General features: G+C 36.7%; 2 protein-coding genes across 2 annotated transcripts in view; both read right to left on the bottom strand.

The window, feature by feature from the left end:
- crebrf (creb3 regulatory factor) overlaps positions 1-13248 on the bottom strand; it is a 33749-nt gene extending 20501 nt beyond the window's left edge. Inside the window, exons 1-3 of the mRNA XM_014973389.2 lie at positions 13085-13248; positions 5019-5231; positions 2677-2802 (exon numbers count right to left, since the gene is read on the bottom strand). Of these exons, the coding sequence (XP_014828875.2) occupies positions 2677-2802; positions 5019-5027 (135 nt within the window). The 5' untranslated portion in view covers positions 5028-5231; positions 13085-13248. The remainder of the gene's footprint in view (positions 1-2676; positions 2803-5018; positions 5232-13084) is intronic.
- A 2892-nt stretch (positions 13249-16140) lies between these two features.
- Positions 16141-24450, bottom strand: pcyox1l (prenylcysteine oxidase 1 like). Its single transcript, XM_014973392.2, has 7 exons — positions 24125-24450; positions 23000-23206; positions 22700-22874; positions 21618-21829; positions 21098-21238; positions 19500-19911; positions 16141-18282 (listed from the first exon to the last, which is right to left on the bottom strand). The coding sequence occupies exons 1-7, from the start codon at positions 24231-24233 to the stop codon at positions 18033-18035; spliced, it is 1506 nt and encodes a 501-aa protein (XP_014828878.2). The 5' UTR covers positions 24234-24450; the 3' UTR covers positions 16141-18032.
- Positions 24451-24808: the final 358 nt, after the last annotated feature.

Raw genomic sequence — 24808 nt, 5'->3', positions numbered from 1 at the left:
TGATTGGTCAGCTTCAATGCCATGTACCATACATCCAAATAATAGCATGAGCTATTTTTACTTTATTTTCATTTTAAATAACAAATATTAAGCAATAGATATCAAAAATCACATTGTGTGATAAGATGTTTCGTCCAACATCACCAGATGGGAAGCAAGGTTAAGTTTAATTCTGTCTACCCCAAATAATATCAGTTTGCATCAACTGTTGAAAGGGAATATCTGTTAACTCTGCTATATCTGATAAAGACAATCTGAGCATTGATAGAAAGTCAAATGCACTGTAATTCATTTAAGTTGTAGGTCACATGTGTCAAACTCAAGGCCCGGGGGCCAAATCCGGCCCGCCTTAGCGTTTTTACGTGGCCGTTTAGACTCCAAATTACATCAATAAGTCCTTCCAGTTTTTCACAAATCTGCAAAATTCACACAAAATCAGCAAATCTCTACATTTTCTCTGATTTTACTGCAAATCTTCTCAAAATTGGTCAAAAACAACGAGTGTAAGTGACTGCTGCCTCAGCCTTACTTGATCTCAAGTCATCATACATGAGTGAAAATATGATAAAAATTCCTCACAAACATTTCTAAATGTAATTTTGACTGCAAATAAAAACACTAAAACAATCACAAAATCCTGGAGGAACAGTTATTTATTGATATTATAACAGTTAATTTGGTTTTATCAATATATTCTGGCACAACCGGCCCTTTAAGAACATTCAGATCTTTGAATGAAAATGAGTTTGACATCCCTGTTGCAGCTGATAAAGACTTTTGAGAGCATTATCAATGTCAAGTGAGCAACTTTAGCACCTTTCTAACATCATTGCTAAAAATGTTATTGTAATTTTAGATTTGTCATGACATACTAAGACAACAGAAATACTAAATAAAACAGTAGTGGACAAAAGTTGTTGTTTTTTTTTTCTTTTAACTTTAGGTTTTGTGTTTCAGGTAACATAATATTGTTTTGTATGGATGCCAGCGTAAGCAGCTGAGACTGTCCAGGCTGTGCTGACAGAGTGCAGAGTGGAGCGTTTTCACACAGCATAGCTCAGTTAAAGAAGATGCTTACAGCTAAACCTCCAATGCTACGTTGGAGTTTTACCCTCTGCACCTTTTAAATCGGGCAGCTCACCATGGCTGTTTCTGCTTGACTTGCCGACCTAATAGCTAGCTGCAAGCCTAATTTCATTCAACAAGAGTGCAGCTAATAAAGCGTCAACACTTATAGCCACAATTTCAGGGTTTACTGGTTTAAAGTTTAAATGATGGGGATATTCAGCATCGATGAGCAGATATTTAACATGTATCTCTGAAAATAAGGCAAATAAATCTGACTGATAGACTTTTAAAAGAAAAAATGTATTTAAGAAGTAAAACGTTTTATTTACAGTGATGCGCATCCACAAAGTTTAACAGATTTTTGGGGGGGTTTATGAGAACATATGGTGGAACAGCTGTTTCATTTAACAATTCTCATTTCAGTTGTTAAGTGAAATGATATACGATTTCTATTTTTTTGTTTTTGTTTTACAATTAAAAATCTTAAAACTGTGAGGTGCATTTGTATTAGTCAACATTTTGTAGAACCATCTGCCTGTAATTAAAGTTGCAAGTTTTTTTCTACATATTTCATTGCTTTTTAATTGGACTGAAGCAAACCTTGACTAAGTTTTCCTAAAACATTAATATAATTTGATCTAAACCATTCTACTCTTATTCCAGCTACATGTTTAGAGTTTTTTTCCTACTCTAAAAGTTAAATCTCCTTTGTAATCTGTGAGGCCGTCAAAAAACAACTGGATTTATACTGAGATGAAATTACACACTGGCGGACTCTATAATCAGATGATATCTAAAGGTGACAGGTAGAGTAAAAGAGGTGGAATATAATGTTAATGTTCACTGATTTATCTTCTTTAAATTTGAAAACTATGCATCATTTTTCTTCCATCAAAGCCATCTGCTATTTTACACTGGTCTGTCACATAAAATCCCAGCATAACACATTGAAATATGTGGTTGAGATGTGAAAAAATAAGCAAAGATTAAATGAATGTTACCAGGAAGAGTGTTTAATCTAACATATAGCTTCATTTAAACAAGTATAAACCATCAGTGAGAGCAAATTACTGAAAATGACAAATCTGTATAATTCCCACAAGCCTGAACCAAGTTACATTAGCTAAGCTAATTTTGCTATTTTGGCAGAAAGTACTATAATAAATATGACTGATATTTATCTTAGTGATACACAGAAGTGGGTAAAGTATTCACATTGTAATTGAGTGATAGTTGTAATGTACTATGCTTGTGTGGTCTTTTTTGTTACCATAGCAACTCCATAGCAACTGCCCACCAAGATCGCTGTCAGTTACAAAGTTCACGGAAATTATTTTTTATCACAGTATTTTGAGATTTGCCATTGTGTTAAAGATCCTCTGTGTAATATTACCTGTTTGAAATAAAGTTAAAAAAAAAAAGTTTCTTATATGTGTAGAAGGAAGCTGACACCTCACATCTGGATCTAAATGACTGACTGCTTGGTGGGAGCAACTAACTGATGTTAAAAGAAAATGGATTCATAAAGCCTGAAGCCTGGTGTTGCTTGCGAATTTGATTTTTGTTTGTTTGTTTTGTGCGCATGTGTGTGCGCGTGTGTTCACCCACCAGCTCATACATGAAATCTGGGTCAGAGCTGGTGGCCAGCAGCTCAGTGCTGGTTAGGGCCTGGTCAGCAAACGAGTAGTTCTGAAAGGCGTCCCCAAAGGGAGGCTCCATCCCACTGACGCTGGGCTGTAGCACAACACAGAAAGAAAACACACAGAGTGAGCAAAAACAAACTAAATCTGATCAACTGTTCTGCTTCTTTTCAGTAAAGATAACAGGGTATTAAATTCTAATTCATCCAAAAATCTGAAACATAAATTAGCCAAACAGAAACACTTAATGCTAGTTCTGTCATTATTGCACTACTTTTAACTACTGTAAGCAATTCATCTGTTTTTTGCACTACAAATAGTGATTTTCACAACTTTATGCAACCATCTTATATCTTCAGACACTTTCTGATAATAAACAGGAAACCAAATGTTCAGCTCATGATAATTATCTGAGATAAAGTCTGTCTCTATTACATCATCCGTACCAAAAATGATTGGCTTATAATCGACATGTACAGATTCTTTATTAATAAGAACGTTGGTTCAGTTTTGACAGTTTTCCAAATGTTTTTTTATAATAAGCAAAAATGTGAGGAAGATGAATAATTTAGCAGGCATTTTAATGTTTAGTGTAAGAGTGGATTAAAACACTGCAGTTCTACAGAGTTAAAATTAATGGTGATATGTAATTACATGCATTAATGTATAGCGAAACAGGCAGAAAATCACATTTTTGTAAATTTACAAGCTTTCACAATTCTCAAAGGCTTGAAAATATATGAATTTTGGTTGAAAGCTGAATCAATAAAATGTCAAATAATTTTATTTTGATGATATACAGAAATGTTCACCTTTACTAAGTGAAACTGGATAATTGTGGCTTTGCTTTCATGCTGCAGCTCATTCAACCTCACAGATTCACATGTCACCTCCCCACATCTCAAGAGTAACGCTACATATCTCCTAGCTCATTCGGCGATGCATTCACTTGCACTCAGACATCTGATTTTTGCTCATTCAAAGGTCCTACAGGCAATGCATTTACAATAAATGCAATTAAATATTTTTCAAATGCATTTCCTGTAATAACACAAATTAAAGTTGATGCAGAGATGTCATGTTTGATTTTTTAAGGGTTGTCAAACAATACATTATTTATGAGATGTGACTAAAACGATTATTACCAATAGCAACACACAACTTAACTTTTGTACTTATAAAACGTGTGCAAACATTTGTTTCCAGTTTGTAGATTTTATACACACTTTTCATATCAAATATCGCACAATTTAGCATCAAATTTCAACAGTTCTCAGCCTTGTTTTGTTAGTTTCACAGCTGATATTTATACAATGCTCAGGCAACACAAGGACAGACAGATGGATGGACCGTCACGCCGAAGGATTGGGAGACAGATGGATGAATGGTCAAAGGGTTGGATGGATAGACACATTTTTAGAGCGTGTCAAAGGGAAATATAAATATCTCTCTACATTCTGTTTCTTTTTAACACTTAAAACAAACTACACTTTTCAAAACTTCTTCAGATTGTGCAAGAACCCTGAAAAACTAAGTGCTTTGGTTATTGGTGACCAAGAAAAAAAGAGTTGCATACATCTCTGGCTTTATGAGTCTGTCAATAATGGTAACACAGCTTTCAAATAAAACTCCTGCAAAGAGAGTTAGAGTGAATGAGGAAATAAAGTGTTTGAATTCTGAGCACAGACTTCACACAGCATGGAAACAGCTCCAGGCAAAATACAAGACGTTTGGTTAGCAAAATGAGAAAACAATTCGATTACAGCCTTCTACATTTTACAAATGTTCTCCACACAGATTCAATGTTTGGGAAAAGCAGGATGGTCTATAAATGCATGCAGACATGTTAGGTAATGAATAATCAATACTGTAGTTTCTAGACTGAAGAATAATACAATAAAGAGCGCTGGGAGTATTTATTGACAAAGCTGCTCCCCTTTTTAGCTTTTTTGTTACTAGCACCAAAAGTAATTCAATAGACGTGTTATTTTTCACATGTTGTAATAAACAAAAGAAAAAGCTGATTTTCTCTTTCCCTGGTGGCTCATCTACATCAGCAGCCAGGCTGATGCAGCCTCTGCAGACGTCAGACTGATCCAGGGTCAGTCAGTCACCTCTGAATCATGACTCATATCTCTGATCCTCTCAGACTTCAAGCACTTTTGTTTACAAGTTATCCATTTTTGCATGCAATACACATCCAATAGCTACGTTTGAAGATCCTTAGAAACATTTTCTGGACATTTTGCACAACTCTGTGTATTTATCAACATATCTAATCGGGAATGTTTTTTCTGTTGCTCGTCTTACCTGAGGCATTGCCAGGCACAGCTTAGAGCTCCAGCGGCGGGAACCTCTGGGTCTCCTGTCCAGTCCCACTGGTCTGAGTCGGTCAGCACAATAAAACACTGCTGAGGGGAGATGATCAGAGTCCAGGGGGAACGCAGCCTGCAAGGCTGGGAAGAAAGGGGAGACAGCGTCTTGTCTGTCGTGCTCTGGTGTATTTCTCTGTATGCTTCAGGTCTGCAGAAAAACAAAGAGAAAAGATCTTGATATGATGAAGAAAAGTGTCAAAAACAACAACAAAACTATTTAAATTAAGCTTCAGGATGTAGGTATAATAATGCTAGGTTTGCTTCTTTTTGTCCCACAAATTATTTGTTTCTTTATTGCAAGTTATGCAGTGCAACATTTACCAATATTATCCCGTATTACATGTTTTCCTAATAAAAAGAAATTAAATATTGTTAACAGAGAGCATATTGTAGGCAAGAGAAACTCTAGGAGCTTTAAAATTGTGGGGAATGTTTAGTTTTTACTTGCACAACACATCTAAATTCATCTTTGGTTGATTTTTTGGAGATAAACTGGTAGCAAATAATGTCTAAATCTATCTAACAAATTTCTAGCTCTTACAAGAGACCAGATGATTTTTAAAAAAGTTTATTTTGAAATAGATTTTGTTTTTATCAGATCATGGTTGGGAATAAATGCTTTGATGCCGAAATGGGGATAACTTTGTGATTTATCAATCAGTAAAGTTTATTTGTACAGCACATTTCAGCAACAACACGGTTCAAGATGCATCATAAAAACACAAAGGTACAAAATCATCAACAATTGAAACATTACCTTTATTCCATCAAGTTTAGATATCAAACAACTACCGTGATCTAAGAAACTGCTGTAGACTTTGTTTCTAATGAATATTATAATCCTGAGAAAAATACCAGAGAGTTTGAAAGGGAAAATGGGACTAAGTAAATCAGCAACCTGATTGGTGCTTCTCTATACTATATATTTCCATTCCTGGGCTTTATTTCAAACATTAGACATTATTACTCATGTTGTTTCCTGAGTGATAATGTTTTGTGGTGATTGTTAAACTTATCATATTTAAATCACTGGCTTGAAAATGTTGATAAAAGTTTCCCTTTTGTTAACCTCTAACCCTAAAACACTATTGTTTTACTTCCAAATTGCTTTACAGCCCATAGAGAAAGCACAATTTGCTCTCAGTGAACCCAAACACCATAAAGTTATCACATTAGCACCTTGCTTCTTTTCCTCTACTTGTTTGTTCACAGCTGAAACACGTGGCTCTTATTTATCTCAGCTGCTTTTGCATAACAAATAAAAAGATCTCCATAGGGACATGACCCCAAGCAGCAATCACATGATGCAAAAAAAAAAAGAAAAATCACTCACCAATCCTACTCCTCTAAGAGGCCACTGAACAACACCACTTCCTCTTGCTCAGCGTTGGCTGACAAAAATAAACTTCTCACCCCTGACAGTTTCATCTCCCCATGTACAGGCTTTGCATAGAGACAGGAAGTGGCAGAAAACACTGCCGTGCAAACTATTGGTTCGACTGCAGTTGTATAAGCAACACCTTATCAAACACAGAAACCGCTGCGAGCTCGCAGTCTCTGCATGTGCACACCTATCTGCTTCATCACCCAGAACAGGTCTGGAACCAGATAAACATCCAAAATAACAAACTGGAACTATCGTCGGATCTTGGTGTGCAAGGTGTTCCGGTGCGTCTGGTTTCATTTGTGGCAGCTCCAGAATGAGGAAGACGCACGACTTAAACACAACAAAGCAGCTGCATCAATCCCGATGCTACTTAGCCAAAGAGCAAAACGGAAAACCACAGCAAGAGAAATCTTCAAAGCAAAATGAGAACAAGCTCGAGTGATGATGCAGAGATCATTTTTCCAAAGAGAGATCCGAGTATAATAAAATATCACAGGCTCGTACAGGCCATGATGAAGAGCTGAAACTTTGTGATAAAAGCCATAAAGGTGCATTTAATTAAACAGTCTTTACTTCAAGCTATTTTACAGGCTTACTGAGATAATTAACTTTAAGTGCATTGCTTAAAAGCAGCTGCTCAAATTATTCATTAAAACAAATGTCAATTTCTGTTACTTTCAAGATTCTGTTATTTGTTGCCTTTGTGATGAACTTTAGCCTGACTAATCACAAATCTTTAGAGCAGAAAAACGCAACTTCCTGTTTGCGAGACGAACATGTTGATGTCTGCAATAAACTGAAAGTACAAAAACGTCCTTTGCTGAGCGTTAATTTGCAAAGCGGTATGAAAAATAAAGCAAAGAGTTTCGATCTCGTGTTTTAAAGCTGAATTATCTTGGTTATGTGAAAGAAATGAGCAGAATCAGAAGGTCTTGGTTCATTTTTTCATAGTAAACAGATGCTGTGAAGCATACTTGTCAAACAATATAGTAGTTCTTGGGCAATAAGGAAGTATTTTCCTTACTGAACTAAGGAAAACAAAGGAATGCATTAGTGAAAAAAAATAACCAAAAACTAACTTTTTCCAAAAATCACATCTCCAATTCTAATAACCAATAAAATCGATTTATCGCCCAGGCCTGATAATCTCACTACATGACTGGATTGTGCTCATATAAACTAAACTGGGTAAAGTTAAATATAATATAAACCTGCTTGTCCGTTAAAGTGACATATCTTGAAAAAGTAGCTTATTAACCACCAAACTTTTTTCCGGGGATGTTTCACATTGCAAACACTGAATGTATCTTACTGGGACAAACCAATACAAAGTAGCGCAGAATTAGGAGGTACACTGAAAGTGAAACACGGTTTTTAAATTTTCTACAAAGAAAAACTTGAAAAGTCATAAATGTCTCAACTCTAAATTCAAGGAAATTATTTAAATAAAAGTACATTCATGGCTCCATCAAAGGAGATAAAATGGATGTCACACTTGTTCTATGTAGCCAAACTATTTTGCTGTTGCGGCAAGAACATAAAAATGATGTGAAAATGTGAAAGATTCGGGGTGTTAAAACATTTTTTTTACCAAGCCGCAGATAATAAAACCTGGATTGAATCTTAAAGAGTTAGCTCCAAACAGGTAGCAGACAATGAAAAGCTCCAACTGCGAGCCTGCTGTGCTCATCTCACATCTCCCACCATCATGAAAACAGGTGATATTCTTTGCCCCACAACACTGGATGTGATCCAAGTAGGCCAATCAGCAGAACCTCCTCTGGAATGAGTTACCCACTGATACCAGCGAGGCGCTAATTACTGCAGAAATAACAAGCCGGAGATGCCAGCCTGTTTATGAAAAGGGACATGTGAGAGCACACATCACAAAAGGTTGTTAATCCTCAAGCCCTGCATGCATCCGGACAGCGTGGCAACAGACTGAAATAGATGCTAAATAACAGTCGATTGTCCCTAAAGGTTGGGGATTTCATGGCTTCTTTAGATGACTAACAGAACAAGCAGACAGGTGGTAATAGGGCTGAGTACCACTTATTCTTTCCCAATCGCTCACTTCAGACAGAGTTATGGGCATGCAGTATAGCCATTCACATTAGCAATATATACAAGTAAAACTAACGTGTGTGTGTGTGTGTGTGTGTGTGTGTGTCAGGGGTTCAGATGTTATTTAAGATGGAAGCAGCTGTATGTCTTCTCTGCATGCTGCTGCAGCGTTTATTTGCAAAACAGGAACAGTGTGTCGTTATCAGTTGAGAAAAACAGTCTTTCACTTCACCCAAGGACACGATCGCCATGCTCACAGTTACATGCGTGTCCTTTTTTCTCACGTAAGAGTTTCCTCAGAATGGATGTATTCTTCCATTTTGCTTTACTTCACAATGCTCATCCAGACCTGGAAAACGCATAAATGAAAAGCCAGGATTCTGCAGATGGCATGAGAAACGTGTAGCTGAAATTAGTGATGCATGTAGTCAAAGTTTAAGCTGAAACACCGTCTAATTTGGTGCAAATACAATAAAATGTATCAAGATATTGAACTATTTTTGTAAATAAGACTAATGGATGTCTGGAGAGCAACTTTACTTTTTACTTAATGGCGTCACAGGCTAATTAGAACCGTGAGAAATGCATTTCCTTGTAATGATGCACCTGTCAAATGGCTGCTGACTGAAATCAACCCTCAAATTTAATTAGTAAATCTGAGGTTTCACTTTGCCTCAAACACTGTACATTGGCAAGAAGTTGGTAATTATGTCCAGTTGTTATTTACAATTGTCATTATTACTATTATTATCTTGTCTTGTTATGAGTTAGTTTGTAACCATTTTGTTTATGTAATATAACTTATTTGTTGGCTCTTTAGCCCAGTACATTGAACAGGCACACGAATATCATAACTTGGTTTTAAGTACCAATTTTTGATAATTAAGTCAGTAAGTAATCTTTCATTAAATTGAGATAAGAGGTAGGGTTAAATAAGTGTTCACTTCTTCCGACTCTTTTTCAAACAGAAAGGCTGTGGTAAACAAATTATTTTTGTTCTTATACGTTTTCTCTGTCCTGCTGACTGCGTATTTTCTTGTTTGTAAAAACCTGTTTGAAATACAGAAATCAAAAATTAAAACTTAAAACTCACTTTTTCAACCAGTAAAAGCATAAATGTAGAGTCAGTTTTCTGGTGGACTTGGTCTCAACTTCAGTGCAACCACATGAGGTTTAGGGAGCAAGGGCTTTAATGACTATCAATTCTTTAATTTTCTGTTGTATTTTAAATTATTACCTTAATTAAGGAACCTGCAGCACACTTTATGATCTGTGAGTGTGTGTGTGTGTGACGTATAACAGCAGACTTAAAACTATCTTTGAAATAGTTTTAGATGTTATTTTCTCCAGGAAGAGAATTGGACCAACCTGATCGGTGCAGATCTGACATTATGACTGATATGAGATTCAAAGGACATGATGACTTTGACTAAACATACAAAGTTTTAATGTACTAAAACAAATAATGCAAAAGTATAACATAATCTCATTCCCTTAAATTAAAAGAGAAAAGCAATGACTATTCTACAAAACAATACACTGATGATTGTTTTTGTTAATATTACTTTTACAAAACCTCATGGCTTATAGTTAAAAGTTTCCTTCAGCACTTGAAGCACAAGAGACAGAGGGCAATTATAAAGGACGGCTACTGCTAATCGAATGTATGAATCTAGTCGACAGAAGCTCAATAACAAAACTATGAACCAAGACAGGAAAACCTCAAAAACTTAGAGCCACAGACACTTCAAGGTCACAGCCTCATTGGGTGGAAGTGTGTTTATTTAATAGGATGAAAGATTGAGCAAACGAGTCTTACTTAGTTTCAAAGGATCTTTTAATTGTGTTAGAAATAGGCACACCTAATTCCAGTTAATTGAGGCACAACAGTGTAATAATCTCTGGAAGCAGGCCACTTGAGCTTTTCCTGCTGACACAGGTTTGCTCAGTTTAACTCATTGATTTAAATGCTACAGAAACAGAGCCGCTTGTAGGCTGCAAAGTCTCAAAATTAAACCAGTAAGGTTTGGTTAAAAAATAAGAATGAAACAGCTAACTACTAATACAAGTCAAATATAAAACATGAAAAAGGTTTATTTTAATTTCAGAGAGAAGCAAACATTCAACTTGACCTGTGTTTAAACCAGGAATGCACAACATACCAGGATTTCCATCAGTATCGGCTGATTTTTTATTTTTTAGCGTATTTTTAACGTATCGGTCCAATACGTAAAACTGTGACGACATTGACAACCGATATTTATTGGATGTTGCTCATGTGACAGTGATGCAGCAAAGGATTGTGGGGTATTTAACCTGAGCAAAGGAGCAATGTCAGCAATGTGGACGTTTTTGACAGTGTTAAAATGGTAAGGAAATATTGGATGTCAAGATCTGCCAAAATTTTTATGAGTGCAGTTTGAACCTTCATGACATAAAAAAAAAATGTGGTTTTGAATTATAAAAGTGCCAGTAAAATAAGGCAGGGATCAACTCTGATCTGCGATCAGCAAGCCAGATTCTGGAAAACCTGATTTTTTCCCCTCCCCTTTTCAAGCATGTTTGACAAACCCATTATGCATATAAAGAAATCATCTTACCTGTGATTTCACATAATCCCTCCTTCCAGCTGTACGCCGCTCCAACATTTATTCATATAAAGGTAATGCTTTACTAAAATATCAGCTGCTAGCTATTCCAAAATAGACACCACAAAACAAATTAACCATCTAAAAAATCTTGTTATACTTCATTTGGAAAGAACAGAACAGCAAAAAGGGAAAATATTTTGTGTCGTAATCATGTAAATTGAAAACTACTTTGTCATTTTGTCCATATTTTTTTTTTGGGTTAAGTCATTTAAGTAACAATTTAGGATTTATTTAAAAAAATAAACAATATTATTGTGGAATAAATGAGATGGCACATTATGCTAGCAGCAGTAGGAATAATTGTTTTTTTATTATTACTAATTCAACCATATTATGTATTCTTAATATAAAAACCTGTGCAAATATGGTATCTCCTTGAATCCATACAATATTTCCTAGCTGTAAATAGCACATTAATTTATAATGATGCACTTCATGTCATTCTCTCAAAGGACATTATCACTGTAACCAAGAGAGAGATTAAAAAAAAAAAAAACATTTCACTTTACATCAAACACTGTTGATGAAACTGTAATAAGCTTTAGATTTTTCCAAAACATTTTCGGGATCACCATGCTGTCAGTGGAAAGACACAAACTGACGTTTTGTTTAAGAAATAAAACCGTATAGTTGATGTATTTCCTATGCATTTCAAACCTGACAGCAGGCATTAGCATCACAGCCACTACTATTGAATAACACGCTGGCAAGTGTTACAAATGACCTATATCATCCCCCAGTAAAGCCAGAAAGTCACCAGTGTCTCGCCAGTCTCTGCTCCCATCACAGATCTCTGCAAAGCAAAACAAAACGTCAATCTAACAGTCTGTGCCAACACCCACGTAAGCTTGATTTCCTATTGGTCGAAAAGAAACGAAGGCCCGCCTTCTGGAGTGCCTGATAGGCCACATTGGCCGTCAATCACAGAACCTGCTTCATCATAAACAGCTTGTTTCAATCTAGGTTGAAGCGGAAGATAAACAACCAGGAGGCCTACATCCCCGTGCCCTACATATTATTATTTATGAGATATTTCATGAAATCACACAAAAAACAAAGTTTACACAATAAAATCGTTAACATTTCGTGTATGTTCGTGTTTTCTCGAAAAAACAAACATGTATGCATACACTTATTCACATTGACTCGGTCGATGAATCCCCAAACAGGATTTTTAAGATAAAAGAAAAACAAAATTCAATCACCTTGAAAGCATAACGCTGAATGTTTGCACTCACAGTGTATCTGAGCTCGGATCACATGGATTTGCCGAGCATTTCTCCACCAACACAGGATGTATTTGATGTTGGGGGGCGTGTACCATGGGACACCTAATGCTGCAAAGTCAGACTTTTCCTCCACAATCACACTTCAACACTATTTACTTATGTAATCCTGTATAATCTGAATGCATAGGAGAAATGGGTAAATATAATGGTCGGTGCGATGTTTTTCTTGACAGTTTAGGCTCCTTACATAACAGTTGTTTTTACCCAAACTGACACGGAATCAGCTGCTCTACGAGCTTCGTGCTACCAAATCAGTAGAAAGTCCTCATAGTGATCTTTTAGAGCCAGCTGACCGACATTTATATAAGCTAATCAAAGAACATGAGCTAGCTAACGTTTCTCCTCCCCGACAAACAACCAAAAGCTAAGACAAATGCCACTATAAGATTGTTTATTTGCATTTAATTCAATGTGAAAGAGCCAAAATTACACATAATGCCCTATTTTCACCTGCAACTCGGTCAGTATGGCCTCCGTCCGCCCCCTTCCTCATCCCAGCTGTAGCCCGACACTCAACAACAAGAAGCAGCTAGCTTCGAAGCTAACAAACCACCGCGGCCGAAACACACACTCAAGTGTCCATAAACGCACCAGTAGTGGTCCTACTCACTTTTAAGACTCCCATGCATAGGTCTCGCTCGTTGCTAGACTTCCGTGTTTGAGTTAAGCCGATAATTTTAAAAATATTTCCCTTTCCAATGGAGTCCACACGGTTTAACAGCTCTCTCGGGTTTGTTTTGTTTTTCTCCTTCCTGACGGGTTTCTGGAAAACGCGTGACTACCCGACCAACGTGGTGCACCCACCAGCCAATGGGAGAAGAGCTCCGAGCTGGAGAAAAACACTTTTTAATATTTTTGCAGGTTTTTATAGGTTAAAAGTAACAGTGTGTAGTTGCAAAACAGCGAGAAGATGGCCAATATTGTATTAAAAAGATAACAAACATTAAAAGAAAAGTAGCAGAGTTATAATGTTTACTAAGGCTTGCATAACGATAATGTATTCTTAGTATACTTCCATATTATTTTTGAGTAACTAGCCTGCTTCATTACTTTGCTATTTATTTCATGCAATGAACAGTTTTTGCTTTGCTTTGTTTTATAAACTGTTTGAGAAAGTAGTCCACCCCAGCTTTCGTTTCGCTTGAAAATCGAAACTAATGTGGCAAATGTAATACTAAGAAAGCAATGTACATGAAAAAAAATGAGACAATTAAAGAGACGCTAAAGCTCAACCTTTTACAGAAAAAAGGGGACGAAAATAAGATGCAAAGCTTTTCTTTCAGTTTCAAAATTGCTCAGGAGTAGTAAGTGAAAGTTAAAATGGTGAGTTAGTATGGAGGTCCAAAAGTGCCGAAGTTTATAAAGGAAATAAAAATCATCAAAGAGTTACTTGAGTAATGAATTAAACATGAAAATAATACATTAGCAATGTATAGTTTATCAATAAACAATATTATACCATACCATACCATACCAACTTTATTTATAAAGCACTTTAAAACAACCACAGCTGATACAAAGTGCTGTACATCAAACACAACATAATAAAATAAAAAACATAAATAAATAAATAAATAAATAAATAAATAAATAAATAAATAAATAATCTTATTAGCAAGTCAAAAAATGTGACAGATGAAATGTGACAGATGAATCAGATAATGATAACTAATTATGAAGGTCCAAAATCCCACTATTTATTGATATATATTAAAAAATAATTATTGTGTTGGAAATTAATTTAAATTTTATAAACAACAAATGACATTTTTTTTAAAATATGTACTGAAAAAAGTATATAAATACATAGTACATATTGATGTGTGTGACTCACATCAATAACTGTTATCAATATCTATCAATGATCACAATGTCCGGTTTGTCGGCCAGTGGCATTTCTGGATGTCTATCTTTGATTCACTGTTTAGTTTCCAAGTACTGTGTCTGAGTAATTCTGAAACTGAAAGAAATGTTTTAGCGTTTAGATTTTTTGCTCCTTTTCTGTTTCTTTCTGTATTTTCAGTAAGTTGGAGACTAATTAGGTTGATCTTCACTCTAAACAGTAGACATAACCAAAGAAATAATAATAATTTTTCACATAGTGTCTTCAAATTTTTCACATTTAAATATTTAAGTATGCATTATTGACATTTAATAACAGATACACTGCTTTCTTTATTTGAAGTTTTATTTTAGTGATGGCATGGATAAATAACAGAATTTATTTTATGTTCTGGCACTTTTTGCACTCGATATGTCTTAAAGCTGTTCTTGTTTTGTCCAAACAATCACAACTAAGCCAGTGAACAAAACAATATCACAAGACCTTTTTCCCAAAATAGTTTTATTTCTGTCCATTGAGAGACAAAATCTATTCCTTGAGGAGATTTTGGTCCACACTGTGTAAATAAACACATCCATGACAAACCTAAAGTGCCCAACAACATGTTTCAGAAACTAGAAAAAAGTAAAACATTTACACATTAAGAGTTTCAAAAGAAGTGTCTATTAATCTGCTCCATGTTTCAGTTGATTGAATATTTACAACACACAACCTGCAAAGTATGAGGATAAACATATTGAGAAGATGTAGAGTAATAAAAACTCAGAATGTGTGTAAGTTCTGTGGAATTTCATAGCTGGCAAAGAATTGGGACTTCTGAGGAATTCAGCGCTGCTCGGAAGCCTTCCCGTGTTTTTTCTGTTAAGTTCTGCTGCTAACAATTACAGCTCATTTCTAGGGATTTTCATGCAGAAAGTACTGAACAAGCTTTACTTTAAAAGTAGAAAGTTTAAGAAAAAAATGTTTTCATTATGATTAAATGTCAATTTATAAAACAACTTGCTGTTTTTCTGTTTATGCATTTTAAAAATGGGCAAAAAACAACTGAAGATTTACCAGGATGTGGACGAATTTGAATTTCTTTCACTTCATCTGTAAATGTCAACATAAATGAGTAACTTCTGTAGGTTTGGAGTGGTTCACACTCATTATAATTTGTTTTTGAAGCACCATGTTAGAACCCAAAACACCACTGATTTTTTCCTGCCAGTCATCACAACCAATTCTTCAAAGACCCTGGAATAGTATGAGCTACAAAACATTTAATTCCCCTTTGGGATCAATAAAGTATTTTTAAAATGAATGTGTTCACACAGGCCTTCCATTCAATGAGTGAATGTGAGAGATTTACCAAACAAGAAAAGGAGAAAAGAAAAAAAAAAAATCAGCATACAGGAAAAAATAGAATAGCAATAAAAGACAGATAAACAATACTAAATACAAGATACACTTTTCAGTTTTATGTTAAAAAACATTGATAATGTTCCTTTTTCTATAATTATTCACCACTTTGTGTTGGTTTGTTGCATAAGCCACCCAAAATTTGTGGTTATAGTTAAGGCATTGCACATGCTAATTATTAAACACATTAGCAAAGTTTGTTTTCACTTATGCACAAACAAGATGCAGATCGTTTTTAACTTTCAATCCACTCTGGAAAAAAGTAATTATTGAAGGGACTATGTTACAGTTAGAAGATTCACTGATTATCTCATTGTGTCATCAATCTCAGACAGCTCTGCTTATGAACTCGAGGAGGCACCTTGATGCAAGTTGTACACAATTTATAAGATTAAAGAGATAAATGAAGTTTTATCACAAGACAAAATCACATTATTTATTAACAAAAGCCTCTTTCAGTCACAAGATATTCAGATGACAAGTCAGAAGACAAGAAAAGCGTTTTATTCTCCGTTCACCGACATTTACAGCTCAAACCCAGAAGCAGATCAACGTCATCCTTTAAAGTTTTACATTTTCAGAGAAGGGATGTGCTTAGTGTCGCTCTCATGCTTCACTTGAAAGAAAATGTGTCATGTATATTATCAGCAACAGCAGATCAGCGCTCGGTTTTGTTTTCTGTCCAGTGTGAAAGCTGACTGGCTCCAGTCCCTGAAAAAAATTCTTTCCGCTGGATTACGCAACAAAAACAGGAAGGGGGAATCGTTTAAAAAAAAGAAGAAGAAAAAAAGGCGACGGGAAAGAGCATAGCACCAGTGGTCACTGCGATAAGTCACTGCATAGCTGCGATTACTCCATTATCGAGATCCCATCGTGAGAGGTGAAGGAAACCATCATCACATTTACATTTTAATTTACTAAAAGCCCTTTGAAAAGTTAATTTATTACCCTAATTCAGCTTAAAAATTTAATTTACTCATTTACCACACAGAAATATATCAAGAGTTTTAGTTCATTAAATTAATGCAGCCAATAAAAAAACCTGTTTCTGAGACAGTTTAAATATTAAAAAAAGCAAAACATAAAATAGCTTCTAATACAGAAATGTTATGTAATCACTGGAAAGACTCTGACTTCCAGGTTATCCAGCATACAGTGGCTGACATAATAATCCATAAAAGAAGAAGCTTGCTGGTCATAGAGTGCTGTATAGAAGCATTTTAATGGAAAGCTTAGTGGAAGGAAAAATGTGGTAGATAAGGTTTAGTTGCAGCTTCTGAGGATTGTGACTGAAGCCTATTCAAGAGTTGAATTTTAAGGATACAGACTTAACATTCCATATAGTCACGTTCCACAGTACAGCTGCACACAGAACTGTTTCTTTTCTTGTTTTAAACCCTTTTTGCTCAGTTGCAAAAAGATTAAAGTAGATTTTGCATTTTAGTTGGAAGTCAAGGTCCCAAAGTCTCAATGAAGATGAGAGAGAATCAGAATCCAGATATTTGTGAAGTTTCCACATTTGGTTTTGACTGGGGGAACCACATCAAAATATTTTGTGTTAAAATAATTTTTTTATTGGTTCTTATAAAATATGCTAACTTTGTTAAAGTTATCAGAAATATATTTAGTTACGTGTTTAATCAATCTATAAATCACAAGAGCTTTACTTTCTGAATTAAAATATTGAACATTTCTAATGTTGCTTTAATTTATTGGGACTGACTGGTGAATTTAAACAAGTAGCTAATTTCTCTGAGTTTTTCTTTGGCAAATAAAACTGTAGCAGACCCCCCCAAACGAAGGACATGCTGGACCATCTATGTACAAACTGAGTTATTACAGTTACATCAAGTAATGAACATTCACCACATCTGAAAACTAAGAAGCAAAGCAACAGTCCAGATACTTCAAAGCAAAAATATAAACTGGCTGCTTGGCATTCTTCTTTGTGTGGAAAGATTAACAAAAATAAAAAACATCCCATTAAAGTCCTGCAACATGCATCAATTCTCCTCTAATTATTTTACAGGCAAAAGCAACTTGGAAACTAAAACATTGTTTTATGTTTGTTTAAAAAGTCTCATAAGTTCTCATTTTATTTAAGTTGATTTATGACTAATTTACAGCAACAGGCAAGTTTTATTTTAGAAACGTCGTCAAGACACTTCAAGAAGCTTGGAATCCTTTGATTAAAGATCCTAAGGCTAAATATCTGCAAGTTAAACTAAACCATACACATTCACAGTTTCCCCCCAAAAAATCCTTTTGAGATAAATTTTTACAGCCGACTTTTCTCCACTTTGAATTGATTGGATCATAGCTCCGTCTTGATCCGGTGCATGAGATCTTTCTGGTCCACCATGTCCGTCTGTTTGTTCCAGCGGTGGTACGCCAGCAGGGCGATGTTCTTGGCTGCCACCGAGCTCATCTCCATGGCGCTGCCGGCCCACTCGATGCCGTTGAGGTAGTAGAGGTTGGGGTGCAGCTCCACGGGTGGCAGGCCCTGGCTGCTGCCGTAGTGAGGGTAGGCCTGCCACTCCATCACCTGGGCTGAATAGTACGACCTGCAGAGGTCCAGAAGGACGACATTTATAACTCACTGCGGTACAACGTCACGTACGGTGGGCGGAGAAGTCAAAAACTTGACTCAAGTAAGAGTAACACTACTTCAACCTATTTTAACTCAAGCAAAAGTAAAAAGCAGCCGTCCAAGAAATTATTCAAATAAGAGTGAAAAAATATTTGGTAAGAAGTCTATTCAAGTACTGAGTAACTGATCAACTTATTAATCATTTAATATTTAAAAATTACATCATCAGGTGGACCAAAATATAGAGATAAGTGGAAATTTAAGGACCAAATGACAATAATTCTTATAAGTAGCAAAAAATAACCAAGTCATAGAAAAGAAATGTTTCCAAATCAGTTTCTTTCATTATAAAACTGTGAAACTTTGACCAAAGCTGCAGGTCTGTGTCTGCGTCTGGTGAACTTCTGGTTAAAACATGTTTGTTTTTCATTCAGTGGGGAGAAAATCCAGAAACTTTCCTCAAGAGTAGAAATACTTCATAAAATTACTCTCGCAAAAGTAGAAAGTACAGCGTAGTAAAAATACGCCTAAAAGCAAAGTTTTTCAAAAAAGTTACTCAAGTGAATGTAACTGGGTAAATGTAACTAGTTACTACCAACTCTGATCAAATATGCGGTACTGTAAAAATCTGCTCACTAACTATGATTAAACAGAACCTGTATAAAAGCATGAAGTTGGCTAAAAGAGCTCATAAAGTCACACAAAAGTCCCTGATCTGAAGAATTTCAACAATGGATGAAAAGCCACTCGCTGTGTTTCCATTGTTGATACAATTGCCCAAATAAATTCTAATCTTTCAATGAAAATTTGTGGCACTAGGATGCGGTGGTTATTTGGCCAAATCGAAATCGGTTTAATTTGCAGAACTGCAATGGAAACACGTTTTTCACGTCAGATGAGTCACATGATCAACAACCAAATGTTGCAGGTCTTCTGGTTCTGCATCCTTAGAACCAGAAACAAACATGGAGAAGCAGCATTCAGCTTTTATGCACCACAAATCTGGAACAAACTTTAAAATCTTGTTTTAAAGTAACATATTCGATGTTGACCAACATATTTGATGTGCACAGATGATTTTGAAGGTTTTCTCAGTTGTTGACTGTACGCCATCTTTTATGACTTTGTATTTTTGTGTTTGCTTTGTTGTTGAGCTATACAAATAAACTTGACTGACTTTATTCAACTGACCTGAAAAGCGTTTTGAGTTGCGATTTGTCCAGAGATTGAGGTGAAAACACCTTGTAGACGCCGGCTTCCTGTGGCTGCTTGCGCCGGAAGCCGGCTGAGATGTTGACGGGACAAACGCTGGCCACGCTGTTGAAGAACAGGCTGGGCGTCTCGGTCGTGAGGACGCTGGCGAACGGGAACAGGCGGGGGTCCGGGAAACCAAAGAAAGACGTGTTGAGGTAGCCGTGAACGATTGTTGCCACGGTGCCGTGATAGCTGCCGGGCAGCTCGTCGAAGGGAGGGGCGAAATCCTGGAACTGGAGTCCCGAACCGACGCTGGCCTGAAGCGGAGTCGCCAACACTACGATGTCGTACAGCTCCGATCCGACTCCTGATGCTGCAGTGAAGTTCAGCTGGTACTGCAGCAGCTCCCCTGAAGTACAGGAGTGAGACAGAGGAGTGAGAGAAGTGTGTAGTATTATCTAAAAAAATAGTAATTGATATACATCTGAAATATGGCCATATTAGTAATGTGAGCTTCCTCGTTTTATCCACAATTTTCACTCCACACCTTTGCTTTTCATTTTTAAGCAGTTATGAGGCAGAGTGACAAAACCTTAAACTGCTACTGCACAAGCTCTCCACAGGCCGTTGCTAGGTAACCAAAGTTATGGGGAACTTGAAACTGCTTCTTCTTACCCAGCAGGCTGTTGCTAGGTAACCTTGGTTAGCTCACTGTGAGAGGATAAACTCTTTTCTCTGCCTACATTCCCCAGAATGCTGTGCGGTTCTGGATCGGAGTTCAGTGAAATTATTGACAGTTCTAATCAGAAGTATTATCTACTGATATTGATCACAAGTCTATCGCAATGTAAATGTCTAAGACGTAAATGTAGACAGGAACCTGTTTTAACACAAAGTTTTCTGTTTAAATGTATTGAAAAATAGAAGTCAAACTATTAATCCTGTTCTTTGACTAATTTATTAATACTGAAACATAAAAAACAAAAATATTTTTCTTTCTTGATGGCTATAATAATACTTTTTCAGGGCTTAAGAAGGGAAAGCAGGAATTTAAAAGTATTTTTAGCTGTTTAAATTCAGACGTTGTTATCCAACTAGCAGGAGCCTTGGATCCGTCTCCATTTGTTTCCCATCACTGGTGTTGTGGAGCTCATATTTTTAAGAAATTTGAGCTGTGAAATGTAGTTTTATAGAGGAGAAATGCGAGTGACATCAGAAACTAAACCCTTCTGCAGCATTGACATTTTGAAGTGACCAGAATCATAAATGTACTCTAAAGTGGCCGCTTTATTTCAGTTATGTTTTCTGATGGCAAAAGCAGTAAAATCTGTGAATGAAAGGACAAGCTATGCTGGTAATTTTACAGTTATGTAAGCAAAGAGAACAGGGGAGAAGAAAATGTATTTAATGCATTTAACATGGTTGAACTGAATTTAGAACTAGTTCGTGCTCAGGATGAATCAGCAGAAAACTGCTGATCCCTCATTTTCAAAATGGCTAATCCTCTCCACACAGCAACACAAAGTCAAACCTAAATTAAACTGGATTGGAGATTAAAATAATCTTTTTTTCAGAAAACATCAGTGGATGTATACCTGAGTGGAGCGGGGAGATAGATGTGACCTGAGCCTTCAGTAAGTTAGCGTTAGCCATCTTCAGGAGTCCTGAACACACCTGCTTGTTTCCTCCTTCCACCGCCCACAGGTTGTTCTGGGCACCAGCCAGAGAAACGGCGCCTGAAATACGCACAGACACAGACACACACACACACACACACAGACACACACACACACAGAAAAGAAATGAAGCCAAGAGCTATAAACCAATTATCAGCTGCCTACACACCTTCCTGTTACCCGGCTCCCATAGGCCACCCCCCCTTCCTCTCACCTCACTTTTCCCTCTTCGTTTCTCGACTTCCAGCCTCTCATACTCATTTCCTGCCTCTCTTCTCTTCCCCTCTTAGCTGACCTATATCAGCAGAGATGTGGATGCTTTTGTCATATTGCCCTCTGAGTTCACCACCACAGTTTCTGTTCTATCACTTCCCTGCTCTTCATCTCCTCACCCACCCCTCCTCTTCCTCTGCCCCTCATTGTTTCACACTGAGCTGACCTACAAAGGCGGGGATGCTGACGTTCTGTCCGTAGTTGACCCTCATGACGGGAGCGATGACCTCATCTATGAAGCGCTGCGACACGCCCAGCTCCAGCAGCGAGTCGGAGAGCGGCCGTCTGGTCATGTTGATGAAGCCGCTGCCTCCCAGAGAGTCCAGGAGTTCCTCCACGGAGCTGAAGGCGTAGCCGTGAGCCTGGTACTTATAAATCCTAGATGGTAAACACAGATTACAGACAAATTTAGAAAACATGTCAATACATTTGTCTCATTCGTGTCCAAAATGATCAAAAACGGGTGGAAAGATGAGAGTTGCCTTGAATGGAAAGAGATGAATCACTTCCTGAGGGAGGAGGCTGATTTATTTCAGGTCGGTTAATGTTTCAAAGCAGACATTGAAGCAAGAGACAAAGTCTGGATGATTGAGTCTGTAATTCATTTCTCGGATGCTTTTTTATTAAAAACAAAATTCTCTTCATTAACTTCCTCCATACATAGGTCTGTTTCACTGGATGATAAATTGTTCCAGAAGCTATTGTAATACGACAACATTGTTGTTTTGAGACCATGATAATGGCATAATAATGCAAGAATACATTCTGAAAAAGTCTAATGAGGTTCCTAAATATATATAAGGACATGTAATGTTAGCAGCAAGCAGTTTTAAGTACCATTATTAAGCCAACAAGAAAAAAACAAAAAAAACAAAACAAGGTTATCTTGATCTGATTTCGGAAATTGATCCAATATAGGCCAATAAACAAAAAAAAAAAAAAAAAAGAGAGAATTGGATTATACAAGCCCACTGATACAAGCAGCACTTACATCCTGCATGCAGACACATTGGTTTATACTTATTGTTCTTGAGCATTGTTTTTTGTTTGATTAGTATCACTTCCTCAAGCCTTTTCCAAGATTCCACACTACAGAACAAACAGTAAAAGTATGTATGATGATTTGTGTTGATATCGTATCAGGTCAACTAAGGTTCTGTCAATTCTCAAAGCTACAATATCAGTATCAAAACGTTGTAATGTTGTTACCCCTAAAACAAACAGCAACATCGAAATTTTCATCTTTACCTCATAAATTTCTCCATGATTTCCTCCACCCACATCTGCAGCCGTATGAAGCTGATCCCATAGCGCCACCAAAGCCGGAACAGATCCAACAGGTACCAGTCGGTCTCCTCCAAAATCAGCTCTTCACCATTAAAAACGGCAGTCTTTCCTGCCACATTTCGACGGTATTTCAAACCTTTAAATAGGTGAGAGGAGAAATTTTAATCTAAGCAATGAGCTGTATTTTTGTGAGGAAGGCAAAATATTTAAATATTCTGTGACTGAATATCCCTGGCATTATTAAAATTTGTTATAACTCACCAAGCTGTTTGACAAATTCCTGCATGTGCAGGTTGAGGGAGTGAATAATGGATCCTCCAGACTCGTATTCATTGTGGTTGACGGTTACAGTGGCCAGGCGACCTCCGACCTCGCCCTTCTCAAACACGTCCACCTGCACCTCCGGACCGAAGTGTTGGCGCAGGAAATGGGCCGTCGCACTGCCTCCTATACCTGCTCCAACCACAGCTGGAGCACAGAGAAAATGAAGATAATGCAATGCAAAAAAAACTAAAACTTATGTATTTTGACTAGTTTCTAGTGCAAATATCTTAGTACACTTAAAATAAGACTACACAAATTCACAGATAACTTGAGCTTGCTTAAGTCAATAATTATTGAATATTGATAAAAAGTATTAGTCCATTGGCAGATTTTGTCACTTAAAACATGGGAAATATGTCTCGTTTCAATATTTAACTTGTTTAGAAATCCTTTGAGCATAAACTCATCATTTTAAGGTGTTATTTTTACCTTTTCAAACCTTAAAAACATCTCGTATACTCTCTCTGGGTGAATAAATGTCCATACAAAATGTGGATACAATGAAAAAGATTCTCATACTATTTCTGTCGAAAACATTTCTGAAAGCCTCAACTGTCACCGTGCTGTGAAAAAGTATTTCCACTCATTTCATCTCATTTTTTGGTCACAAACGTTTCGAGTACATGAGTTAGAATGACCTAGTCAGAGTACACACATAAATTCAAATACAGCTGATTCACATGTACAGATTCTGATTAGATTCAGATTTCTATTTATAAAAATGAAATACATTTTTTTAACTTTCCATGTCATAATTACGCACTCTCCATGTCGGTCCATCACAGAAAGTTGCAATGAAACCAGTAGAAAATTAAATACAATGAATGAACCAGTGAAGACGTTTTAAAAACAATTGATAATAAAATGTTAGTCAGCCAGACATTTACTGTTATAATATCTGTGTCTTTCAGAAATGAGCAACAAACAAATTAACCTTTGTTTTATTTTTCATCTCTGACTCATGTGTTGCTAGCCACCATGGCTAACAGTAGCTGAATCCAACGGCTGCCTTCAGGGGCCTACATGTTTTATTCCTCTATGGGTGTGAACAGTTCTTCTTACCGATTCGTGAAGGCGGAGCACCGTCTTCATGAGCGGGTGTCTCCGGGTTTCCGACAGCTGAGCAGACCGTTAGCACCAAAGCGATGAGCGGGAGTTGAAAGCCGCCCATAGCCGGTTGGGAGCAGCGCCGAGGGTAAGAGGGTTCGGTTCAGTACCAGCAGATTAGGTTCAGGTTATCTCCCTTCTTTCGCTTGGAGGGACATACTTAGAAGAAATATGATGCAGGTTGATTTTACTGAGAAGTTAATCAGTTAATTAAGTTTAATATGGTTCACAAAGATGACTGGGAGGATGCGGTAGCAGAGAAGGGGGGTCCGCATCATTTATATGCCAGCGTGCGCCAAATTGGCGGAATCTTTCCGTTATTCAAGAAGCCAGAGCGGCATAAACATCATCGTCATCTATGGCTGATTCAAATAGGGTAGTATAAAATAATTACATTTTTAATTTGTGAAAAAAATTAAGCTATCTTACATTCAAATACTTTAGTGTGTACAACTGAAAGATAAATATTAGAAGAGGCAGTGAAGAATCTCATATGTACTGTATTATGCCTCTGTCTATGAATAGGCCCCAACATCTGATTGGTTACTTTGCGCAATCAAGTCAATTTCAGACCAGTCATCTTGACTATATTATTTTATGTTAAAATGAGGCACTGGAAATATACAAACCTTAAATATT

Source organism: Poecilia mexicana, unplaced genomic scaffold, assembly GCF_051168715.1.
Source record: "Poecilia mexicana isolate PSO_F unplaced genomic scaffold, ASM5116871v1 scaffold_14, whole genome shotgun sequence".
NCBI classification, from domain to species: domain Eukaryota; kingdom Metazoa; phylum Chordata; class Actinopteri; order Cyprinodontiformes; family Poeciliidae; genus Poecilia; species Poecilia mexicana.
Note: the sequence above shows the minus strand (reverse complement) of the source record. Positions and strands in the feature narration are given on the sequence as shown.